General features: G+C 46.1%; 1 protein-coding gene across 1 annotated transcript in view; it reads right to left on the bottom strand.

The window, feature by feature from the left end:
- Positions 1-683: 683 nt before the first annotated feature.
- The window catches only part of LOC135057060 (zinc finger protein OZF-like), an 86,237-nt gene continuing 61,385 nt past the window's right edge, over positions 684-25,535 (bottom strand). Inside the window, exon 7 of the mRNA XM_063962952.1 lies at positions 684-9,144. Coding sequence (XP_063819022.1) covers positions 7,904-9,144 — 1,241 coding nt within the window. The 3' untranslated portion in view covers positions 684-7,903. The remainder of the gene's footprint in view (positions 9,145-25,535) is intronic.

Raw genomic sequence — 25,535 nt, 5'->3', positions numbered from 1 at the left:
TTAAAAGTAAATTGTATCTTTATTGTATTTTATGTGTAGTTACTTGGTTAGGTATTCTATGTTATTTTGGTAGTGTATAACTTGTATTGTATTATTCTTTTTGAACGTTCATTCATTTCCTTAAAAGGCGTTAGACCCTTAGACCGGTATTGTGTGTTCATTATATTGCAGAGGGTAATAGGAGCGTCTCTATCGCTCAAACAGCTTTAGTGTAAACAAGGTTAAGCAGCGTTATATAGCTACAGTGTTTCAATACAAGGTTTACAGTATAAGAATATCCTTTCTGTGTGTTACATTCAAGGTCTACTGATTGTTATCTTGTGAGCGTCTGCGCCGCTCGTGATCTCCTCGTGGTCTCGAGCGTCCGCTACGCTGACAGCGTAGCATTACGGTAGTCGCTCACCTATAGTGCGCCCGATACCAACAGCGTATTCTCGCGAGCGTTTGTGTCACTCGAGCGGCTCGCTCCCGATACAGCGTCCGCTACGCTAAGAGCGTACCCTTACGGTACCTCGTGCGCCGATTGCGTACTGTGTTCTTTAACCTTTTAGAGTGTTTTAAATAAGATAAATATTTGGCTTTATCAGTATCTGAGACTCTTCTGCGCAGGTTATAGAATGTGTTTATAACATAAGGAGAGAAACCTTTTAAATATAAAGATTTATTATACAAAAATAGTACAGTGCTTGGTTACATACAGAAATACAGTATAAAACAAATAGGACAAAAACCAGAGTAACACTACATGAGATGACCTAGTCGGGTGTCCTGCGGCTGGTGTGTGAGGCTAGCATAGACTTCCCAGCTGGACCAGGAACGCACAGAGACAAATGTTTCCAATATCATCACATGCAGTTTTAAAACTCTCTGTTACCCTCCTGCCCCCTCCAGGTGAGACCCCACAGGAAGTGTGGCAGTGCCATGTACCCTACCTAGCCTAATAGACAGTACACCATAATGGGCAGATGAACCATTTATATGGCTATAGTTACTGATCCAATGTGCTGTGAGCATTACCTGTGCAAGGACGGATTGCGTGCTGTAGTTACACGTGTACATGCATCACAGGCGTGTCAGGTGTCCATGTGTAATGGTATTGCAGTGCAGTGCAGTTACTATGGTTATGTATGTGAGTATACACCGTGTGCTGGGCTCAGTTATGCTGTGATCGGATATATGGGCTATGGATGTATTTTTATGTATCCCCAGGTGACTGGGCAGTTTCCTTGTCTGCTACTCCCTGCATTTCCAGCACTCACCGAGCACTAACCCGCTGATGTATACGTGACATCACACCTTCATTATCATAGCCCCTCCCTCTTCAGTACCTCTCACCCAGCCCCCGCTTGCTGCAATACCCAGTAACAGGGAGACCTGCTAATGAGTATGGGCGCTGGGGAGGAACTGTGTAGTGTGAGGGATTAGGGGGGGATAAGAGAGAATACTGGGAGTTAGGGAGACTCTGACAGAACACTGGGGTGTGGGGCTCTCTCCTACCGGTCCCAATAACATGAGGAAGACCTAAACTAGGGCATCGGCGACTCTCTGGCACCTGTTATTATAATAACACAAAATACAATGTATTATGTGTTAAAGTCAGCAACACTATATTATACAGCTAAATATCCTCTGGTGTGATATGAAGGTGTAAGAACAGTCTGGGTTACCAGAGACCATAGGCACCACACCCAGGTGTGTCACAGCACGTATGTCTCCTATAAGGACGTCCGTATCTTACAGGCTGACATGCAGCCGACAGCTATGGGGAATATTTATACATACATTACATGCATGTCTATAATGGTAATAACATTATCACATGCTATTATACGGTGTGACTGTGGGCTACACGAACTAAGATGCTGCTTTTACAAGCGACTGATTCTCTGCAGTTTTCACTCCAAAATTTCAAACTGCAATCAAGAGAAATATAAAAACCATGTGCGTTCTACATTGAATATAAGGAAATCTAGCACTGGAGAGTTTAACAGCCCTCAATAACTCAGTGATGTTAATATACCTTGGCGTATACACACTTTGTAAATGTTTTCATGCGTGCTTTTATTATTTACATTAATGATATACACAGCTTTCACAATATTTAGTATTGATGCAACCCCGTTTCATGCAGATCAGCTCATTGAAACTATTTCTCTTACGTCCTAGAGGATGCTGGGGACTCCGTAAGGACCATGGGGTATAGACGGGCTACGCAGGAGACATGGGCACTATAAAGAACTTTAGAATGGGTGTGCACTGGCTCCTCCCTCTATGCCCCTCCTCCAGACCTCTGTTAGATCCTGTGCCCAGAGGAGACTGGGTGCATTACAGGGGAGCTCTCCTGAGTTTCTCTGTAAAAAGAATTTTGTTAGGTTTTCTATTTTCAGGGAGCTCTGCTGGCAACAGGCTCCCTGCATCGTGGGACTGAGGGGAGAGAAGCAGACCTACTTAACTGATAGGCTCTGCTTCTTAGGCTACTGGACACCATTAGCTCCAGAGGGTCGGAACGCAGGTCTCACCCTCGCCGTTCGTCCTGGAGCCGCGCCGCCGTCCTCACAGAGCCGGAAGATAGAAGCCGGGTGAGTAGCAGATGAAAGAAGACTTCAAAGGCGGCAGAAGACTTCAGTTCCTCAGTGAGGTAACGCGCAGCGGTAACGCTGTGCGCCATTGCTCCCACACACACACAACAGTGGGCACTGTAAGGGTGCAGGGCGCAGGGGGGGGCGCCCTGGGCAGCAATTAATAGCCTCAAGGGACACTGGCAGATGTACATATACTGCGGAGGCAGTATATTATTTACCCCTGCCAGTTTTTTGATTATTTGAGCGGGACCGAAGCCCGCCGCTGTGGCTTGATCCTCCAGCACTAACCAGCGCCATTTTCTCCACAGCACATGCAGAGAAGCTGGCTCCCTGGACTCTCCTCTGCTGAACATGGTCACAGAGGGCAAAAAAGAGGGGGGGGGGCACTTTTTTATTGGCGCAGTGAGTGTATATTATATATGTGTATAAAAGCGCTGTTTGTATGGGAATTTGGTTTCCAGTGTCAGTTGGCGCTGGGTGTGTGTTGGCATACTCTCACTCTGTCTCTCCAAAGGGCCTTATTGGGAAACTGTCTCCATATAGATATATCCCTGAGTGCGTGGGGGTGTCGGTACGCGTGTCGGCATGTCTGAAGCGGAAGGCTCTTTTAAGGAGGAGGTGGAGCAGATGATTGTGGTGTCTCTGTTGGCAACGCCGACACATGATTGGATGGATATGCTGAATGTTTTAAATGCAAATGTGGCTTTGTTACATAAGAGATTGGACAAAGCAGAGTCCAGGGATAATACAGGTAGTCAATCAATGGCTTTGACGGTGTCACAGGGCCCTTCAGGGTCTCAAAAACGTCCCCTGTCCCAAATAACAGACACTGATACCGACACGGAATCTGACTCCAGTGTCGACTACGAGGATGCGAGGTTACACCCAAGGGTGGCCAAGAGTATTCATTATATGATTATTGCAATAAAAGATGTTTTCCATATCACGGATGACCCCTCTGTCCCTGACAAGAGGGTTCACATGTTTAAAGAAAAGAAACCTGAGGTAACTTTTCCCCCATCTCATGAGCTGAACGAGTTATTTGAAAACACAGCAGCCCTCAAGGATCCTGCTGATCGCAGACAGGAAACTACCTTAAAATCAATTTATACACATACAGGGACCTTGCTCAGACCGGCAATAGCGTCAGCTTGGGTTTGTAGCGCTGTAGCAGCTTGGACTGATACCTTGTCAGCTGACTTTGATACCCTAGATAGGGATACCATTTTATTGACCTTAGGTCACATAAAAGACGCAGTCTTGTATATGAGAGACGCTCAGAGAGACGTTGGTCTGCTAGGTTCGAGAGCCAACGCCATGGCGATTTCTGCTAGGCGAGCCCTGTGGACCCGCCAATGGTCTGGTGATGCCGACTCAAAGAAACATATGGAAGTTTTACCTTACAAAGGTGAGGATTTATTTGGGGAAGGTCTCGCAGACCTGGTTTCCACAGCTACCGCGGGTAAATCTACCTTTTTACCTTACGTGTCTCCACAGCAAAAGAAGAAAAGGCCGCAATATCAGATGCAGTCCTTTCGATCGCATAAGTCCAGAAGAGGTCGGGGTTCTTCCTTCCTCGCCAGAGGTAAGGATAGAGGGAAAAAACTGCTTGCTACAGCTAGTTCCCAGGAGCAGAAGTCCTCCCCGGCTTCTACTAAATCCACTGCATGACGCTGGGGCTCCACTGAGGAAGTCCGCCCCGGTGGGGGCACGTCTTCGACTCTTCAGCCACGTCTGGGTTCAGTCAGACGTGGATCCTTGGGCAATGGAAATTGTATCCCAAGGCTACAAGCTGGAATTCGAAGAAGTGCCTCCTCGCCGGTTTTTCAAATCGGCTTTACCAGCTTCTTCCCCAGACAGGGAGATAGTGTTAGCTGCGATTCAAAAACTATGTCAACAACAAGTGGTTGTCGAGGTTCCCCTAGTTCAACAGGGGAAGAGGTACTACTCAACCCTATTTGTGGTCCCGAAACTGGATGGTTCGGTCAGACCCATTCTAAATTTAAAATCCCTAAACCTGTACTTAAAAAAGTTCAAATTCAAGATGGAATCGCTCAGGGCGGTTATCTCCAGCTTGGAAGGGGGGGATTTTATGGTGTCTCTAGACATAAAGGATGCATACCTTCATGTGCCCATATATCCCCCTCATCAGGCGTACCTGAGGTCCGCTGTACAGGACTGTCATTACCAGTTTCAGATGTTGCCGTTTGGGCTTTCCACGGCCCTGAGGATTTTCACCAAGGTAATGGCGGAAATGATGGTGCTCCTGCGCCGACAGGGAGTCACAATTATCCCGTACTTGGACAATCTCCTGATAAAAGTGAGATCGAGAGATCAGTTGCTGAAAAGCGTGTCACTCTCCCTGAGTGTGCTGCAGCAGCATGGCTGGATTCTAAATCTTCCAAAGTCGCAGTTGGTTCCAACGACTCGGCTATCTTTCTTGGGCATGATTCTGGACACGGAACAAAAGAGGGTTTTTCTCCCAATGGAAAAAGCCCAGGAATTCCAGAACATGGTCAGAGACCTGTTAAAACCGAAAAGAGTGTCAGTCCATCAATGCACTCGAGTTCTGGGGAAAATGGTGGCGTCCTACGAGGCAATCCCCTTCGGCAGGTTTCATGAGTGGACGTTTCAGTGGGACCTTCTGGACAAGTGGTCCGGGTCCCATCTTCAACTTCATCAAAAAATAAGCCTGTCCCCAGGGCCAGGGTGTCTCTCCTGTGGTGGCGGCAGAGTGCTCACCTTCTAGAGGGTTGCAGGTTCGGCATTCAAGACTGGGTTCTGGTGACCACGGATGCGAGCCTCCAAGGATGGGGAGCAGTCACACAAGGAAGAAACTTTCAGGGGATATGGTCAAGCCAGGAGGCTTGTCTACACATCAATGTACTGGAATTGAGGGCTGTATACAACGGCCTTCGTCAAGCGGAGAATCTCCTTCACGACCAACCGGTTCTGATTCATCAGACAACGGTCACAGCTGTGGCTCATGTAAACTGCCAAGGCGGGACAAGGAGCAGAGTGGCAATGGCAGAAGCCACCAGGATTTTTCGCTGGGCGGAAAATCACGTACGCGCTCTGTCAGCTGTATTCATTCCGGGTGTGGACAACTGGGAAGCAGACTTCCTCAGCAGACACGATCTCCATCCAGGAGAGTGGGGACTTCATCAAGGAGTTTTTGCAGAGATAACAGATCGTTGGGGACTTCCTCAAATAGACATGATGGCTTCACGCCTCAATGAGAAGCTTCGGAGGTATTGTGCCAGGTCAAGGGACCCTCAGGCAGCAGCAGGTGACACCATGGGTGTTTCAGTCGGTCTATGTGTTCCCTCCTCTGCCACTCATCTCAAAGATATTGAGAATCATAAGACGAAAAAGAGTGCGGACAATACTCATTGTTCCAGATTGGCCTAGAGCCTGGTATTCAGATCTTCAGGAAATGCTCACAGAAGATCCATGGCCTCTTCCTCTCAGAGAGGACCTGTTGCAACAGGGGCCATGCGTGTTCCAAGACTTGCCGCGGTTACGTTTGATGGCATGGCGGTTGAACACCGAATCCTAGCTGGGAAAGGCATTCCGGAAGAAGTCATCCCTACTCTGATAAAGGCTAGGAAGGAGGTGACGGCGAAACATTATCACCGTATCTGGAGAAAGTATGTATCTTGGTGTGAGGCTAAGAATGCTCCTACGGAAGATTTCCATCTGGGCCGTTTTCTCCACTTTCTGCAGACAGGAGTGGATATGGGCCTTAAATTGGGCTCCATTAAAGTACAGATTTCGACCTTATCGATTTTCTTTCAGAAGGAATTGGCTTCTCTCCCAGAAGTCCAGACTTTTGTAAAGGGAGTGCTGCTCATGCAGCCTCCTTTTGTGCCTCCATGGGACCTTAACGTGGTGTTACAGTTCCTGAAATCTCACTGGTTTGAGCCCCTTCAAACAGTGGAATTAAAGTTTCTCACTTGGAAGGTGGTCATGTTGTTGGCCTTGGCGTCTGCAAGGCGGGTGTCTGACTTGGCGGCTTTGTCTCACAAAAGCCCCTTTCTGATTTTTCATGTGGATAGAGCGGAGTTGAGGACTCGTCCTCAATTTTTGCCTAAGGTGGTTTCTTCGTTTCATATGAACCAACCTATAGTGGTACCGGTGGCTACGAGTGACTTGGAGGATTCCAAGTCCCTGGATGTAGTCAGGGCCTTAAAAATGTATGTAGCCAGGACGGCTCGGGTTAGGAAAACAGAGGCTCTGTTTGTCCTGTATGCAGCCAACAAGGTTGGCGCTCCTGCTTCTAAGCAGACTATAGCTCGCTGGATATGTAACACGATTCAGCAGGTTCATTCTATGGCTGGATTGCAGTTACCAAATTCGGTAAAGGCCCACTCCACTAGGAAGGTGGGCTCTTCTTGGGCGGCTGCCCGAGGCGTCTCGGCATTACAGCTTTGCCGAGCGGTGACTTGGTCGGGTTCAAACACTTTTGCAAAATTCTACAAGTTTGATACCCTGGCTGATGAGGACCTCATGTTTGCTCAATCGGTGCTGCAGAGTCATCCACACTCTCCCGCCCAGTCTGGAGCTTTGGTATAATCCCCATGGTCCTTACGGAGTCCCCAGCATCCTCTAGGACGTAAGAGAAAATAAGATTTTAAACCTACCGGTAAATATTTTTCTCCTAGTCCGTAGAGGACGCTGGGCGCCCGTCCCAGTGCGGACATATTTCTGCAAGACTTGTATATAGTTATTGCTTACATAAGGGTTATGTTACAGTTTTGATCAGTCTCGGACTGTTGCTGTTTTGTTTCATACTGTTAACAGGATAGTATATTCCATGTTATACGGTGTGGACTGGTATGAATCTTGCCCTTAGATTAACAAATTCCTTTCCTCGTACTGTCCGTCTCCTCTGGGCACAATTTTTCTAAATGAGGTCTGGAGGAGGGGCATAGAGGGAGGAGCCAGTGCACACCCATTCTAAAGTTCTTTATAGTGCCCATGTCTCCTGCGGAGCCCGTCTATACTCCATGGTCCTTACGGAGTCCCCAGCATCCTCTACGGACTAGGAGAAAAAGATTTACCGGTAGGTTTAAAATCTTATTTTTTCCCGTGTGAGCTTTCTGGTGTCTACACAAAGTTGTATTATCTGTGAAACATTTCCCACACTCAGAGCATGTAAATAGTTTCTCACCTGTGTGATATCTCTGATGTATAACAAGATATAATTTATGTATAAAACATTTCCCACATGAAAATGGTTTCTCACCTGTGTGACTTCTCTGGTGTATAACAAGATCTGAGTTCTTTGTAAAACATTTCCCACACTCAGAGCATGTAAATCATTTCTCACCTGTGTGTGTCCTCTGATGTTTAACAAGATATGATTTCTGTACAAAGCATTTCCCACATTCAGAGCAAGTAAATGGTTTCACACCTGTGTGATATCTCTGATGTATAACAAGATGGGATTTCTGTATAAAACATTTCCCACACTCAGAGCATGTAAATGGTTTCACACCTGTGTGATGTCTCTGATGTACAACAAGATTGGATTTCTGTGTAAAACATTTTCCACACTCAGAGCATGAAAATAGGTTCTCACCTGTGTGACTTCTCTGATGTGTAGAAAGATTGGATTTCTCACTGAAACATTTCCCACATTCAGAACATGGAAATGGTTTCTCACCAGTGTGTATCTTTTGATGTACCACAAGAGATGAATTAAGCGTAAAACATTTCCCACAGTCAGAACATGAAAATGGTTTCTCACCTGTGTGAAGTTTCTCATGGTTAAGAAGACTGGATTTCTTTGTAAAACATTTCCCACACTCAGAGCATGTAAATAGTTTTTCACCCGTGTGTGTCCTCTGATGTGTAACAAGATATGATTTCTGTATAAAACATTTCCCACACACAGAGCATGAAAATGGTTTCTCACCTGTGTGATGTCTCTGATGTGTAACAAGACATGATTTCTGTATAAAACATTTCCCACACTCAGAGCATGAAAATGGTTTCTCACCTGTGTGATGTCTCTGATGTGTAACAAGACGTGATTTCTGTATAAAACATTTCCCACACTCAGAGCATGAAAACGGTTTCTCACCTGTGTGCAATCTCTGGTGTCTAAGAAGATCTGAGTTGTTTGTAAACCCTTTCCCACATGCAGAGCATGTAAATGGTTTCTCACCTGTGTGATGTCTCTGATGTACAACAAGATGTGATTTCTGTATAAAACATTTCCCACACTCAGAGCATGAAAATGGCTTCTCATATGTACGAGATGTCTGATGTCTATCAAAAACTGACTGATGCATAGAACTCTTACCAAACTCAGAACTGGATGATACCATTTCATCTTTATGAATTGTACTGTGTGTAGCAAAATCTGAATTATCAGGAGACGGTTCCTCATGACTAGAAGGACCAGATGAAATATCTGCACTGGGAAGTTCCGGATGTATATTTAGGATAATGCGTCTTTCTTCTGGAAAATGTTGTATGTTCTTATCTTCTTTTTTAAAATCTGGAGACACAATACGATCTCCCTTCGAGGTATTCATGCCTGTGCACCCATCTACTGGAAACAAATGTATGAAAATAAGCAAAATTGTTTACACTGAGGAGCAAATGTCCATAAATGTCTCATAACTTTCCTAAAATGAACATGTCTAAGACTGAACTGATCATCATCCCACCATATGTAGTCCCTTTACCTCCCTCTATTTTACTATACATTGACAACCTAACCATCTATCCTAAAGTCTGCTGTCTTGGAGATATTATTAACTCTGCCCTCTCCTTCAATCCTCACATTCTGTCCCAGTATTGCCAGCTTCCAGGATCAGACCCTTTCTTATACTGGAGGCAACTAAGACCTTTATCCACTCACTGGTCATCTCTAGACTGGACTATTGTAACCTGCTCCTACGTGGCCTCCCGAAATCCCAACTCTCTCCACTCCAATCTGTCCTCAGTGTTGCTGCATGGCTCATCTTCTCCAAACAAACTGCTTCTGCCTCCCCTCTCCTACAGTCCCTACACCATCCCAATTCATTTCAAACTCCTCACACTCACCAATAAAGCCCTCTACCAATCAACTACCCTTACATCTCCAACTGCATCTCCCTTCTAATTCCCATCCAACTTGCTCTGCCAATGACTGGCACCTCTCCACCCAACTAATTACCTCCTCCAATTCAAGCCTCCAAGACTTTGCCCAGGCAGCTTCCCGCCACTGGAACTCTCACCCTCTCAGACTCTTCACCTCTCTCCAAAGTTTCAGATAGGCTTCCAAAGAGTACTGCTTTATTGCTTTCCTGCTCTCATACTAAACCACCTCTCTATGCTCCTGTCTCTCTGCTGAGTCACCCGTCTGTCAGACCCTACACCTATAGCCTGTAAGCTCTAGTGAGTAGGGCCCTCATCCCTGAAGTATACTATCATCACCTCCCCAATACCAACTATGGCACCGACTTTCAGCTCAGCAAGCACTGCTTTTGTGGGTATTATTCTTTTTTTCATGGAGACACTGGAACCATGGGTATAGGTAGAGCTGGAGTAGCTTGAGCACCAAATAGTTAAAGTTTGACCAGCAGCACAGGCTCCTCCCCCCTATACTCCACCCACTGCCTTCAGCAGCCAGTTCCATTTTGGTGCCCAACAAAGCTAGGCATGTTTATTTAGCAGCTTTTACAGCTTAAGTTTTAAAGTTTTCTTCCTTTATTTTAGTTTTTTTTTCCATTGTCACTCACGCCAGCCGCTCCATCAGGATACTGTTCCAAAGGCATGGACACAGCTGCGGGCGGAGCAAAAAGGGGTAGCATGTAAGCATTCCACTAGCAGATCTCTGGTGAACTTCGGGAGGCCCTCATCTACAGCCTGTGCTCCTGCAGATAAGTATGGACGTTTTCTAATTTACTCCACAAAGCCTAAGTTACCTGTTATGCGTAATTCTAGGTAAATTCATAATTATACTAGCAGTCACGCCAGTGAGGCTTGAAACGCGTCGGAAGGTGACCATCAGAGACTGTCCGGTTTGAACACTTGAGCCCAGCGCTGTGTATTATTCCGGAAAGCACACTGCTCTTACCACCTGTGGCTCCATACCAAAGGACCGGGTAAGAACTCAATCATTGCTCATCTTTACAAAGGACTTTTTACACCCACAATTGAAGCCAAGTCTTGTTTAATCTGACTTGAATGTCATGTTTTAAGGATACACTTGATTGCTTTTTTACCTTTTATGCTTATTATTAACTTTCTCTAGCATCCATAAGGGATATTGGGGACAGATTAGTACGATGGGTATAGACGGGTCCAAATGAGCCAGTGCACTTTAAATTTCTTCAACTGGGTGTGCTGGCTCCTCCCCTCTATGCCTCCTCTTATCATGTGTCCTTTACAGTCTTCTAGGTCAAACTGCGTTAGACCTAATTACTTTCTGGGTATGTGTCCTCCACACTCGCCACGAGGATTAGGTGCCTTTGGCTCACATAGTGTTAACTATTCAGGTGCAATAGAATGCAGTCGCTGCCACTCTGATTATGCTGTATCCCTCTGCGGGCTGACAAGTTGGTGATGTTGGGTGATCTGTAATGCTTCTTCTACAGAGTACGGTGGTTGAATGGCATTGCTGTGGTACTGAAGGATCTTCTCTATTATAAGTATCTTTTGTTGTGTACAATGTGCTATGACTGAAATTGGGACTTCCCCCTATAGCATCGCTATCCGGAGTCTGCTGCAACCGATAGTCAGATGCAGGTCAGTCGTTCATTTACCAGTCTGAACCGTGGAGTCCTTGGTTAAGCGGATCAGTTTGTCCTACTGCTCGGGTTCACCATGTACAGCCTCATGGTCCTTTGACTAGGTTGTGGTCTTGGTTATGGATCATAGGGTCGCCTGAGAAAGTGTCAATCTAATGACTGTCGACCTTTGTCCACATCGCAAAAAGGTCACCATGACAAAAGGGTTGACAAGGAAAAGTTGACACACAAAAAGGTCGACATGAGGTTTTTATTGGTGTCGTTTACTCCGTAAAGTGACCGGGAACCCCAATTAGTGCACCGCTTTGCTCGCAATGCTGCGGGCAAGGAGCCTCGCAGCGCTCAGCACAAGTTACTATTCCCAATTGTAATGTACGTGGATGGTAAAGTATGAAAAATTAAAATTATAAAGGAAAAACTCACATCAATCTTTTTGCCATGTCGACCTCTATAGTGGTCTGTCGACCTTAATCATTTTGACCTAGCATCCGGATACGTGTGATTGGAGTCTGCTCTATGGCCTCCTTTATAGCCTCTCAGGTATAAAAGAGGCCATAGAGCAGACCCCAATAACACTTGGTAAACAAGCTAATTCATCGGCGAAACGCGTGTCCAAGTTGGAGGTTCTGGGTCCTGTGCACAGAACCAGAACATTATACAAATTCCTGATAAGTATACTAAATTTTTCCAGCTAATTTATTACACACATATATATATATATATATATATATATATATATACACACATACACACACCTACACACACACACATATATTCATATATATATATATATATATATATATATATATACACACATATACACACACACACACACACACACACACACACACACACACACACACCTTTCATTAACTGTCTGGTCGCATCAAATTTGTGCATATACACACATATATCTCATATCCCTCCATCTCTGGGGGACTCTCATTGGGCTTGCACCAGGACACTCCCCCTGCACTGGTTTTCCCCACCAGGGAGGTGGGAGACTGATTGCATGGACAAAAGCAGATCCGCTACCTTCGTCCATTCTTTACTCATCTCTGACCGGACTCACTGTACTCTCACTCCCTCGTTCACTGTTCACAGTAGCACATGAGTGGGCAGTAGATGCAGAAACAGGGCCAAGTGAGTCTTTCACTGATTTACTTACCCAGACAGCAGCTCCACTTACAATAAGTGCTACACCTCGCTAAGTCTTTATTTTACGACTCATATCAGGCATCAGTATTTCTATCATTTATTTTTTAGATATTAAAGTATACTCTGTGAATCTTTACTGGGCTGCTTATTATCTATAATCGGCAACCTAGACTTGTTAACGTACAGTCTTCGGTTACCATATCTATTATATTATAAATTGTAAAGAATTTCTCTACACCTAGGTATCCGAAACCAAAGATATTTCACCTTATTTTTAATACACCTAATTCTGTCAATTATTACCTAAATTTATTTTTATATATATATATATATATATATATATATATATATATATATACTGCTCAAAAAAATAAAGGGAACACTAAAATAACACATCCTAGATCTGAATGAATGAAATATTCTTATTAAATACTTTGTTCTTTACATAGTTGAATGTGCTGACAACAAAATCACACAAAAATTATCAATGGAAATCAAATTTATTAACCCATGGAGGTCTGGATTTGGAGTCACCCTCAAAATTGAAGCACACTACAGGCTGATCCAACTTTGATGTAATGTCCTTAAAACAAGTCAAAATGAGGCTCAGTAGTGTCTGTGGCCTCCTCGTGCCTGTATGACCTCCCTACAACGCCTGGGCATGCTCCTGATGAGGTGGCGGATGGTCTCCTGAGGGATCTCCTCCCAGACCTGGACTAAAGCATCCGCCAACTCCTGGACAGTCTGTGGTGCAACGTGGCATTGGTGGATGGAGCGAGACATGATGTCCCAGATGTGCTCAATTGGATTCAGGTCTGGGGAACGGGCGGGCCAGTCCATAGCATCAATGCCTTCGTCTTGCAGGAACTGCTGACACATTCCAGCCACATGAGGTCTAGCATTGTCTTGCATTAGGAGGAACCCAGGGCCAACCGCATTAGCATATAGTCTCACAAGGGGTCTGAGGATCTCATCTCGGTACCTAATGGCAGTCAGGCTACCTCTGGCGAGCACATGGACAGCCCCCCAAAGAAATGCCACCCCACACCATTACTGACCCACTGCCAAACCTGTCATGCTGGAGGATGTTGCAGGCAGCAGAACGTTCTCCTTGGCGTCTCCAGACTCTGTCACGTCTGTCACATGTGCTCAGTGAGAACCTGCTTTCATCTGTGAAGAGCACAGGGCGCCAGTGGCGAATTTGCCAATCTTGGTGTTCTCTGGCAAATGCCAAACGTCCTGCACGGAGTTGTGCTGTAAGCACAACACCCACCTGTGGGCGTCGGGCCCTCATACCACCCTCATGGAGTCTGTTTCTGATCGTTTGAGTAGACACATGCACATTTGTGGCTTGCTGGAGGTCATTTTGCAGGGCTCTGGCAGTGCTCCTTCTGTTCCTCCTTGCACAAAGGCGGAGGTAGCGGTCCTGCTGCTGGGTTGTTGCCCTCCTACGGCCTCCTCCACGTCTCCTGATGTACTGGCCTGTCTCCTGGTAGCGCCTCCATGCTCTGGACACTACGCTGACAGACACAGCAAACCTTCTTGCCACAGCTCGCATTGATGTGCCATCCTGGATGAGCTGCACTACCTGAGCCACTTGTGTGGGTTGTAGGGAGGTCATACAGGCACATGGAGGCCACACACACTACTGAGCCTCATTTTGACTTGTTTTAAGGACATTACATCAAAGTTGGATCAGCCTGTAGTGTGTTTTTCCACTTTAATTCTGAGGGTGACTCCAAATCCAGACCTCCATGGGTTAATAAATTTGATTTCCATTGATCATTTTTGTGTGATTATGTTGTCAGCACATTCAACTATGTAAAGAACAAAGTATTTAATAAGAATATTTCATTCATTCAGATCTAGGATGTGTTATTTTAGTGTTCGCTTTATTTTTTTGAGCAGTGTATATATATATATATATATATATATATATAGGGGCGTGGCTTGGCAGCTGAACTGGACGGCTGTGGTGTCGTGGTACTCCTGTCTGACACCCATTTATCTAACCAGTTTGGGGTCCCTACCTGCGACAACTTGCACCCCGTCGACACCTATACCGTCTGTGTGCAGGGTGGTGTGGTCTGCGGAGCCGGCGGGGGCCTCCTGCTCCCGTGCGGGTTGCGGCCCACCCATCCACCTGAAGCCGGGGGCCTCGATTTCTCGCCTGACCCGGACCAGAAGTGAGGCGCTCGGCGCTGACGGGTGCTTCGGTGATCGCGGACCTCCTCTGCTGCCTCCCCGCTCGTCTCCCCGCCTGGCTGGGCTGCACAGTGAACTCCTTCACGGCGGCGCTACACGGAGCGGGGACCCGCTGCCCGTGGCGGCCACGTCCGCAACGCGCTGCCGCCGGGGGCGCCGCTCGCCGTGCCCACCTCTTCCCATCATTAGAGAGTTGCGGCTGTGGCGGGGACACTGCTCTACCGCTTCCACCAACGTTAAACCCCGCTTGGCTGGCCTCTGGGACTCCCAGCTATCAAGGATCTGCAAGTGAGGGCGGAGGCGCCATTTTTGATAAGGGCTGCACGCCCACACTGCAGAAATAAGAGCTGAGTGAAGCAGAGTTGCACTCCCCTTGTGATTAGGGGTTAACCTGAGATTCCTGGGCATCCCACCTCAAGGGGGGCTCCCTCTACAGACCTCCAGACTCCAGGTACTCTCCAGTGATTCCCTACATATTGCACCTATACTCTGAAGTTTACTGCAGATACAGACCGCAGTACCATATGTCATGTGCAGAATCCCAGTGGTCGTTTGGGTAATGCTGCTCCTTGCCTGATGTATCCGTAAAGCCACGTGGGGGGCTACTGCACGGCGACGGCCCGCGTATTTTCATACTACCTGGGATATGTAAGAGTGACACCGCATCGCCTTTCTTTGTAAACCGATCTCATGGTGAGAGGCACGAAGAAAAAGAAGGCCAAGACCAAGCCAGACGAGACCCCAAAATCTGCGTACCGTCATTCATCAGATCTACGTCAGTTCTTAACCACACCTGTAACGGGCCCGGCCACCACTCTAGCTGTTCCGGACTCCCCGATTTTACGTACTTCGGTGGACGACATGACGGCTCCCCAAACCCCGCAACCTCCATTATCCGCCTCTTTGACAGCAGAGATTAGCGAGATACTCTCCCATGTCAAGTCACTTCCCACGAAGCAAGATTTCTCGGCTTTGGAGACTCGCCTACTGTCTACCATCAAACGTGAGGTGACTGCGCTTCAACAGGACATGTCTCAAATTGCGACCCGTGGCGACATATTGGAACGACACGAGACATCTAGCTTTGCTACTCTATCTAATTTTGAAGAGGTGATCTCTCATCAGAGGAGTGATATTGCCTTTCTCAAATCCCGCATTGAAGATATGGATAACCGCGGGAGACGGAACAACATAAGGGTCAGAGGGCTCCCGGAAAGTGTACAGCAAGCTGACCTGACGAATGCACTAACCACGATCTTCGGAGAGCTTATTGACTTGGATCCAAATGGAGACATTTTGTTCGATAAAGCTCACCGTGCCCTTCGGCCTCGAGGATTACCGTCAGACAGGCCAAGACATGTGATCTGTAGGCTCCATTATTATGCCCAGAAGGAGGAGATAATGAGAAAGGCCCGTCAGTTGGATAGTATTGATTTCCATGGCGACAAGATTCAGCTATTTCCTGACCTGGCGTGGTCAACCTTGCAACAACGCAGAGCCCTGAAGCCACTTACTGACTCCCTTCGGAAACTCGAACTGAAATACAGATGGGGCATCCCTTTATCTCTTCAGGTTTCTCATAATGGTAAAGTAGCGGTGCTCTCCAAGCCGTCCGATTTACCGGCCTTTCTCACGACTCTTGGCATACCGCCAATATTGTTGCCTGACTGGGACTCTTACCATCATCAGCCTACTATACCAACCATGACCCCTCCAGATGACGTATGGCAACAAGTGCTATCCCCGCGTATGCGGGGGACTCCTCCTTCTAGCTCGAAATCTTCGGAACCTCCGTGATGGAAATCTATTGTTTGATTATATATCAGTACCTGTTTCTACAGATGCATATATGGCTATTCCTTTTTGTGTTACTACATGCCTCTACATTATGTGCTCTGTTTTGTTAAGGTTTACTTAGATAGGTGACATGTTATTGTAATTGTTACGTTGCGTTTGAAACATATTTAGCATGAATCACGTTTGCCTATGACGTTTCTTCACGGTATTTAGGCCTCTTTTTATATCCTTCATATTGTACTCATTCTTATTCCTAGGTGTATTGGTTGAAGGTAGGGGGTTGCTGGTTAACTGTGATATCCATGGCCAACGTTTTTCCTTTTTAAATGTTTATGCCCCCAACACTAAGCAGCCTTCCTTTTTGTCATCTGTTTTGGAAGCCGCTGAGCCTTTACTCGAAGGTGTGGTGGTGTTGGGCGGTGATTTAAATTGGACTCTTGACCCCCTTCGCGATACCTCTAAGACGGCTGCTTATAGACCGGAGAAGGAGTATAGGAGAGTGCGACGCACCCTGCTTGACCACCAGCTGATTGACTCATGGAGACTGACACACCCTTCTGAGGTGGACTTTTCTTTTTATTCACATCCCCATCAGACGTACTCCAGAATTGATTATTTATTCTTGAGTCATCGACATTTACATTTAATTTCAGACTCTTCAATAGGGCAAATTGTATGGTCTGACCATGCTCCGGTCAACCTCACGATACGTCTACCTTCTTGCGCACGTCATCAATGGTTGTGGCGTTTTAACAACACTTTATTGCAAGACGTGGCATGTTGCTCTCAACTTGACTCTGCTATAGACTCCTATATTAGCACTAATGACAAGGATGATGTTTCCAAAATATCTGTGTGGGAGGCGCATAAGTGCGTCCTGAGAGGGGTGTGTATTCAGTTAGGCTCAGTCCGTAAAAAACAAACAGAGGGAAAAAATTAGAGATGACTTATTATCTAAGATAAAATCCCTAGAACTTCTTCACAAAAAATCCCAAACCCCCCAACACTATTCTGATATCGAGGCCGCTCGGGCCGATCTGAATAAACTACTCTCTGACAGGGTTAAGTTTTCTTATCGAAAGTGCCGTAGCAGATATTACCAATAGGGCAACAAACCCGGGAAATTGCTGGCCAAGGCTCTTCGCGAGCAACGCGCACTTACCTTCATTCATTCAATAAAAGATAGTCTAGGCCAGCCCCAACATGAGACTCTTAAAATTGCTAAAGCCTTTCAGGATTATTATTCCACTTTATACAATCTTTCTGTGCCAAATGGGAGGGCAGATAAACTGTCCCATCGAGCAGCTGTATCGGCCTATCTGGGATGCCTAGACTTCCCGACACTGTCCAAAGAGGATGCGGAGGGCTTAGATGCTCCTTTCTCTACCGAGGAAGTCATTAAAGCCATTGTCTCTTCGCCTAACGGCAAAAGCCCGGGCCCTGACGGGTTTACTATTGCTTACTATAAAGCTTTCAAAGAGAAATTAACCCCATCTTCTTACTAGAGCCTTCAACACCATTTCTGAATCATCGCAATTCTCTCCTCAGTCCCTTGAAGCACATGTCACAGTTTTGCCCAAAGAAGGTAAAGACCCCAGTCTCTGTTCTAGCTAATGGCCGATTTCGCTGTTGAACATAGATATAAAACTTTTCGCTAAACTAGTAGCAAATCGTCTTAAGCTTTGCTGCCGGATTTGGTTCATGGGGATCAGGCTGGTTTTGTCTTAGGTCGCGAGGCCAGAGACAACACGTCTAAGGTACTTAGTATGATTCACTATGCCAACCAATCCACGTCCCCCTCAATCATGTTATTAACTGATGCTGAAAAAGCATTCGATAGAGTAGACTGGGACTTTGTTTGGTATTTTGAAACATCTAGGGCTAGGCGACGCCTGTCTCCACAGAATTCTGTCCCTCTACGCTACCCCTTTTGCCAGAATTAAAATTAATGGCTCTTATCTGACCCCTTCACCATCTCAAACGGCACACGACAGGGATGCCCACTATCCCCGCTACTTTTTGTTTTGTGTATGGAGGCTTTAGCTAGAAGTATAAGGGCTAATCAAAATATTTCTGGTCTGCTAGTGAGGGGGACTGAATACAAACTGGCCCTATATGCTGATGATTTACTCGCTCTAATCTCAAACCCGGTCACCTCATTCCCCAATCTGATGTCGGAATTTGATAGGTTCGGAGCCCTTTCTAATTTTAAGATAAATTATTCCAAATCCATTGCACTGAACCTGACTACTTCTCCTAATGTGATTGCGGGTTTGAAAAGCTCCTACCCTTTCACTTGGCATGACCATAAGCTGAAATACTTAGGGGTTATGCTTTCTAATGACCTGTCTAAAATATTCCCTCTAAACTTTAACCCCTTATTGAAAACGCTTCGAATAGACTTCCAAAAGTGGGGGAGATTACGACTATCCTGGTTTGGTAGAATTAATATAGTCAAAATGAATGCCTTACCTAGGATATTGTTTTTTCTCCAAACCCTCCCCATTCATATCCACCCTCGATGGTTTCAAGATGTTCAGAGTCTTATCCGAGCATTTGTTTGGGGCAGTTACACCCCTAGTTTTAAACATGACATACTATTTCGGAGAAAACATCAGGGAGGACAGCAACTACCACACATCCCCAGCTATTTCCATGCTGTACATTTAAATAGAATTCTAGAATGGACACGAGCAAAAGATTGTAAACAATGGGTACTTCTGGAAGAGGGATGTCTACCACACTATATAGAAATCACGCCGTGGCTTCCTGACCTCCCGAAGGTCTCCCACCCCACAGTCTCCCCCACGCTTAAATTATGGAACAGGCTTAGGCTGAGAGGCCACATATCCTCCAAATGGTCACCCTTAACTTCCTTTCTTTTTAATATTGAATTTATTCCGGGTCTTCAAGGGACGGCCTTCACCTTATGGGCGGGGGCTGGGCTTTTCAGAGTCTGTCAAGCTGGTGAGTTCGGGCAGGGTGCGCTCATTTTCAGATATTCAAGCTCTGTGGAATATACCAAATCCCGATTTTTGGAAATTTCTTCAGGTACACCATTTCTTAACATCTTCCAAGAATCTCTCTGACATAACTAGAAATCTTACCGCTTTTGAAAAATTATGCGTTTCCCCACGACCTCCCACTCACACCATATCCCAAATCTATGTGCTTATCATAGAAGACCTCTTCCCGCAACCCCCTACTTTTATGAGTTCTTGGGAGAAGGAAATGCCGAAGTTGGCGTTACAATCTAATTGGGAATCTATATTCCGTAATACCCAGGCTAGCTCTTTATGCTTATCTACGATGGAAACTCTCTATAAACTCGTGTATAGATTGTATAGGACCCCTTTAGTGCTTAACAAGATGTTTCCTACTCTCTCGAACCTTTGCTGGCGATGTAAGGGAGCCCCGGGGAGTTTTTTGCATATATGGTGGGAATGCCCTCTTATAGTTTCCTTTTGGAGGGAAGTTTTTGCATGTTCAGAATTGATAATGGGAGATGCAGTTCCTAAAGACCCGGAGTTTTGGCTCCTCAACCTCACTTTGGTGGGTGCCCACACCTATAAGAGCTCACTACTGAGACATCTTAGCAATGCGGCTAAGGCCGTTATACCGATCCTTTGGAGGTCGACCTCCCCCCCCTTCAATCAAACAATGGTTTAACAGGATTGATTACTTTTCAGATATGGAGGACCTTATCTCCTTCTCATTGGACAGATCAGTTAACTTTACAGCCACTTGGTTTCCCTGGTATGATTTCAAGGGGTCACCTGTATATCGGACTTGCATGTCTATTTAGAGTTCTCCCCTCTAATAACTCGGATAAGTTCTCACCGCATTTCAGATCACTTAGCGGTTTAACCCCCTCCTTTAATTTACGGTGAGGCCCTTTCGCTCATCTAGAATAAGCTTATCTACTCCTAATTTTTGCATCTCTACCCTCTCTCTCCCCCCTCTATTCTTTTCTTTCCTTTTTCTTTCTTCTTAGTCTTATCTCTTCCACTGTCTCATCATAATGTTATCTCCATGTATTTGCTTAGATTGAAAATGGACAACGCTTTGCTATATTTTAGGAGACTAAGTTGTGATATATTGCTATATGCGACCTGCAAAAATTTTGTCTCCTATTGTCAGAATTTTGTTATACAACTTGTTTGTCTATTGTCGCAATAAAAACAGTTTCCGTAAGAAAATAATAAAAAAAAAAAAAAAAAATATATATATATATATATATATATATATAGATTCAAGGTAATGGAGGCACTCAGACAGAAATAATGGACAACACCTTTGCCGGTACGCCAACGTTTCGGGGATCTCTCCCCTTTATCAAAACACAACCAGCCATTACAAACATTGCAGTATAAATACACAAACATATGCTTACCCAACACCAATCAGAACAGAAGATCCGCTTTCCCGCCGCCGCCTGGCCACACAGGTGTAACACCCGTCTCCGTGGTCCGCGTTGAAGGGCGGGAGGGGAGGGGGGGCGGGCGCGGCTATCTCCAGCTGAGCTCCGGTTGCCTAGCAACTACCTAAGCTAGATGCCCTAGCCAATCAGTGCTTCGTCCGGTCAATGACGCCGTGCGTGACTCGCACACCACGTGATCGCGATCCGGAGGAGTAGCATCCGGCGGGTCTGTCATAGCATAGGGTTGCTTAGCAACCGCTCCAAGCCGGATATACACACAAATAGGATATATATACACCAAAAGACATAAAACTATAAAAAACACCAAAACAACATAAACATCAAATGTACTACCTATACATAAGGTTAATAATGAAGCATCCCTGTGATTACTACAAAGCACTGCACATCCACAGAAATACATTATAGTAGACTAATCTATATTACTATATGGAAGCTCCACACAAAAATAACTAAAATACTATGTTAATAAGTAGCTACTGTATCATAAAGGCCAAAGGCAACTGAGTAGCTATAATATTACATAACTAACCACTGTAAGCTCATATCAGTATCATGCAAAAAACCAATACCGCACTATAGGAAACAACCGAAGCTTAATGCCTCATTGAGGCCAAGTGGATGCACTGTCTGTAATTTGTGTATCCACCAGGCCTCTTTCTGTAACAGACCGGAATACGGTATTAATACGGTATTAAGAGCGAATAGTTTTCATCCGGAATCGACCAAATGGAGCCTCCCGTTCTCCCAATTTTTGAGGATCAGGCGAATCTGTAACGATGAAGTTGATGCCCACACACAAATATAAATCATGGCAGACAAGTTTAAAGCTAGAGGATACTCTGCAGATTCACTTCAGAAGGCCATTAATTAAACCCTAGCAATCTCTCGTGAAGAGGCCCTGCGGCCCAAACAACGCGTGGATGATCGGCTTCGGATGGTGTGGACACAGGACTATACTTTGGCTAGTAAACAGTTATACAGTAGGGCCAAAGGTATTTGGCCTGTAATTTCGAGAGATAAAGAATTAACCTCTTTGAAAGATACCTCATTGATGGCTTCTTACAGACGGGGACGCAATGTCAAGGACATTGTAGTCCATAACGATATTTCAAATTTAGGTCCTGAGAAACCTCTTCACTTCCTGTCCCGCAAACCAGGCAACTACAGATGTACAGGATGTACTACGTGTAGTTGCCTGGAAACAGGCGATGTGTTTCAACATCCCAGATCAGGGAAAACCTTTAAGATTAAATATGCCTTGACCTGTACCAGTAAATTCATCGTATATTGGCCCTCATTCCGAGTTGTTCGCTCGGTATTTTTCATCGCATCGCAATGAAAATCCGCTTAGTACGCATGCGCAATGTTCGCACTGCGACTGCGCCAAGTAACTTTGCTATGTAGAAAGTATTTTTACTCACGGCTTTTTCATCGCTCCGGCGAACGTAATGTGATTGACAGGAAATGGGTGTTACTGGGCGGAAACACGGCGTTTCAGGGGCGTGTGGCTGAAAACGCTACCGTTTCCGGAAAAAACGCAGGAGTGGCCGGAGAAACGGTGGGAGTGCCTGGGCGAACGCTGGGTGTGTTTGTGACGTCAACCAGGAACGACAAGCACTGAACTGATCGCACAGGCAGAGTAAGTCTGGAGCTACTCTGAAACTGCTAAGTAGTTAGTAATCGCAATATTGCGAATACATCGGTCGCAATTTTAAGAAGCTAAGATTCACTCCCAGTAGGCGGCGGCTTAGCGTGTGTAACTCTGCTAAATTCGCCTTGCGACCGATCAACTCGGAATGAGGGCCATTATATTAAGTGCCCATGCGGTCTCTTATACGTTGGTAAAAGTGTAAGGCAGTTCAAAGAACGAATAGCCCTACACCGATCCAGTATTCGAGCTGCATTAGAGGGGAAAGGAAGTGACCTCCCGGTAGCCAGACATTTTAGGAATTGTAATCATACTCTGGCTACTATCCGTTACAAGATTATTGATCATGTCCCGGATAGAACAAGGGGTGGAGACGGGTAAAATCCTGTTACAGAAAGAGGCCTGGTGGATACACAAATTACAGACAGTGCATCCACTTGGCCTCAATGAGGCATTAAGCTTCAGTTGTTTCCTATAGTGCGGTATTGGTTTTTTGCATGATACTGATAATAAGAATTTACTTACCGATAATTCTATTTCTCATAGTCCGTAGTGGATGCTGGGGACTCCGTAAGGACCATGGGGAATAGCGGCTCCGCAGGAGACTGGGCACAAAAGTAAAAGCTTTAGGACTACCTGGTGTGCACTGGCTCCTCCCCCTATGACCCTCCTCCAAGCCTCAGTTAGGATACTGTGCCCGGACGAGCGTACACAATAAGGAAGGATATTGAATCCCGGGTAAGACTCATACCAGCCACACCAATCACACCGTACAACCTGTGATCTGAACCCAGTTAACAGCATGATAACAGAGGAGCCTCTGAAAAGATGGCTCACAACAATAATAACCCGATTTTTGTAACAATAACTATGTACAAGTATTGCAGACAATCCGCACTTGGGATGGGCGCCCAGCATCCACTACGGACTATGAGAAATAGAATTATCGGTAAGTAAATTCTTATTTTCTCTAACGTCCTAAGTGGATGCTGGGGACTCCGTAAGGACCATGGGGATTATACCAAAGCTCCCAAACGGGCGGGAGAGTGCGGATGACTCTGCAGCACCGAATGAGAGAACTCCAGGTCCTCCTCAGCCAGGGTATCAAATTTGTAGAATTTAGCAAACGTGTTTGCCCCTGACCAAGTAGCTGCTCGGCAAAGTTGTAAAGCCGAGACCCCTCGGGCAGCCGCCCAAGATGAGCCCACCTTCCTTGTGGAATGGGCATTTACAGATTTTGGCTGTGGCAGGCCTGCCACAGAATGTGCAAGCTGAATTGTACTATAAATCCAGCGAGCAATAGTCTGCTTAGAAGCAGGAGCACCTAGCTTGTTGGGTGCATACAGGATAACAGCGAGTCAGATTTTCTGACTCCAGCCGTCCTGGAAATATATATTTTCAGGGCCCTGACAACGTCTAGCAACTTGGAGTCCTCCAAGTCCCTAGTAGCCGCAGGCACCACCATAGGTTGGTTCAGGTGAAACGCTGAAACCACCTTAGGGAGAAACTGAGGACGAGTCCTCAATTCCGCCCTGTCCGAATGGAAAATCAGATAAGGGCTTTTACAGGATAAAGCCGCCAATTCTGACGCGCGCCTGGCACAGGCCAGGGCCAACAGCATGACCAATTTCCATGTGAGATATTTTAACTCCACAGATTTAAGTGGTTCAAACCAATGTGACTTTTGGAACCCAAAAAACTACATTGAGATCCCAAGGTGCCACTGGAGGCACAAAAGGAGGCTGTATATGCAGTACCCCTTTTACAAACGTCTGAACTTCAGGGACTGAAGCTAGTTCTTTTTGGAAGAAAATTGACAGGGCCGAAATTTGAACCTTAATGGACCCCAATTTCAGGCCCATAGACACTCCTGTTTGCAGGAAATGTAGTAATCGACCCATTTGAATTTCCTCCGTCGGGCCTTACTGGCCTCGCACCACGCAACATATTTTCGCCAAATGCGGTGATAATGTTTTTCAGTTACATCCTTCCTGGCTTTGATCAGGATAGGGATGACTTCATCCGGAATGCCTTTTTCCTTCAGGATCCGGCGCTCAACCGCCATGCCGTCAAACGCAGTCGCGGTAAGTCTTGGAACAGACAGGGTCCTTGCTGGAGCAGGTCCCTTCTTAGAGGTAGAGGCCACGGATCCTCCGTGAGCATCTCTTGAAGTTCCGGTTACCAAGTCCTTCTTGGCCAATCCGGAGCCACTAATACAGTGCTTACTCCTCTCCATCTTATAATTCTCAGTACCTTGGGTATGAGATGGCAGAGGAGGGAACACATACACTGACTGGTACACCCATGGTGTTACCAGAGCGTCTACAGCTATTGCCTGAGGGTCCCTTGACCTGGCGCAATACCTGTCGAGTTTTTCCCAACGGTTTATAATCATGTGGAAGACTTCTGGGTGAAGTCCCCACTCTCCCGGGTGGAGGTCGTATCTGCTGAGGAAGTCTGCTTCCCAGTTGTCCACTCCCGGAATGAATACTGCTGACAGTGCTATCACATGATTTTCCGCCCAGCGAAGAATCCTTGCAGCTTCTGCCATTGCCCTCCTGCTTCTTGTGCCACCCTGTCTGTTTACGTGGGTGACTGCCGTGATGTTGTCCGACTGGATCAACCCCGGCTGACCTTGAAGCAGAGGTCTTGCTAAGCTTAGAGCATTGTAAATGGCCCTTAGCTTCAGGATATTTATGTGAAGTGATGTCTCCAGGCTTGACCATAAGCCCTGGAAATTCCTTCCCTGTGTGACTGCCCCCCCAGCCTCGCAGGCTGGCATCCGTGGTCACCAGGACCCAGTCCTGAATGCCGAATCTGCGGCCCTCTAGAAGATGAGCACACTGCAACCACCACAGGAGAGACACCCTTGTCCTTGGTGACAGGATTATCCGCTGATACATCTGAAGATGCGACCCGGACCATTTGTCCAGCAGGTCCCAATGGAAAGTTCT

The sequence above is a fragment of the Pseudophryne corroboree genome, chromosome 3, assembly GCF_028390025.1.
Source record: "Pseudophryne corroboree isolate aPseCor3 chromosome 3, aPseCor3.hap2, whole genome shotgun sequence".
NCBI lineage: Eukaryota > Metazoa > Chordata > Amphibia > Anura > Myobatrachidae > Pseudophryne > Pseudophryne corroboree.
Note: the sequence above shows the minus strand (reverse complement) of the source record. Positions and strands in the feature narration are given on the sequence as shown.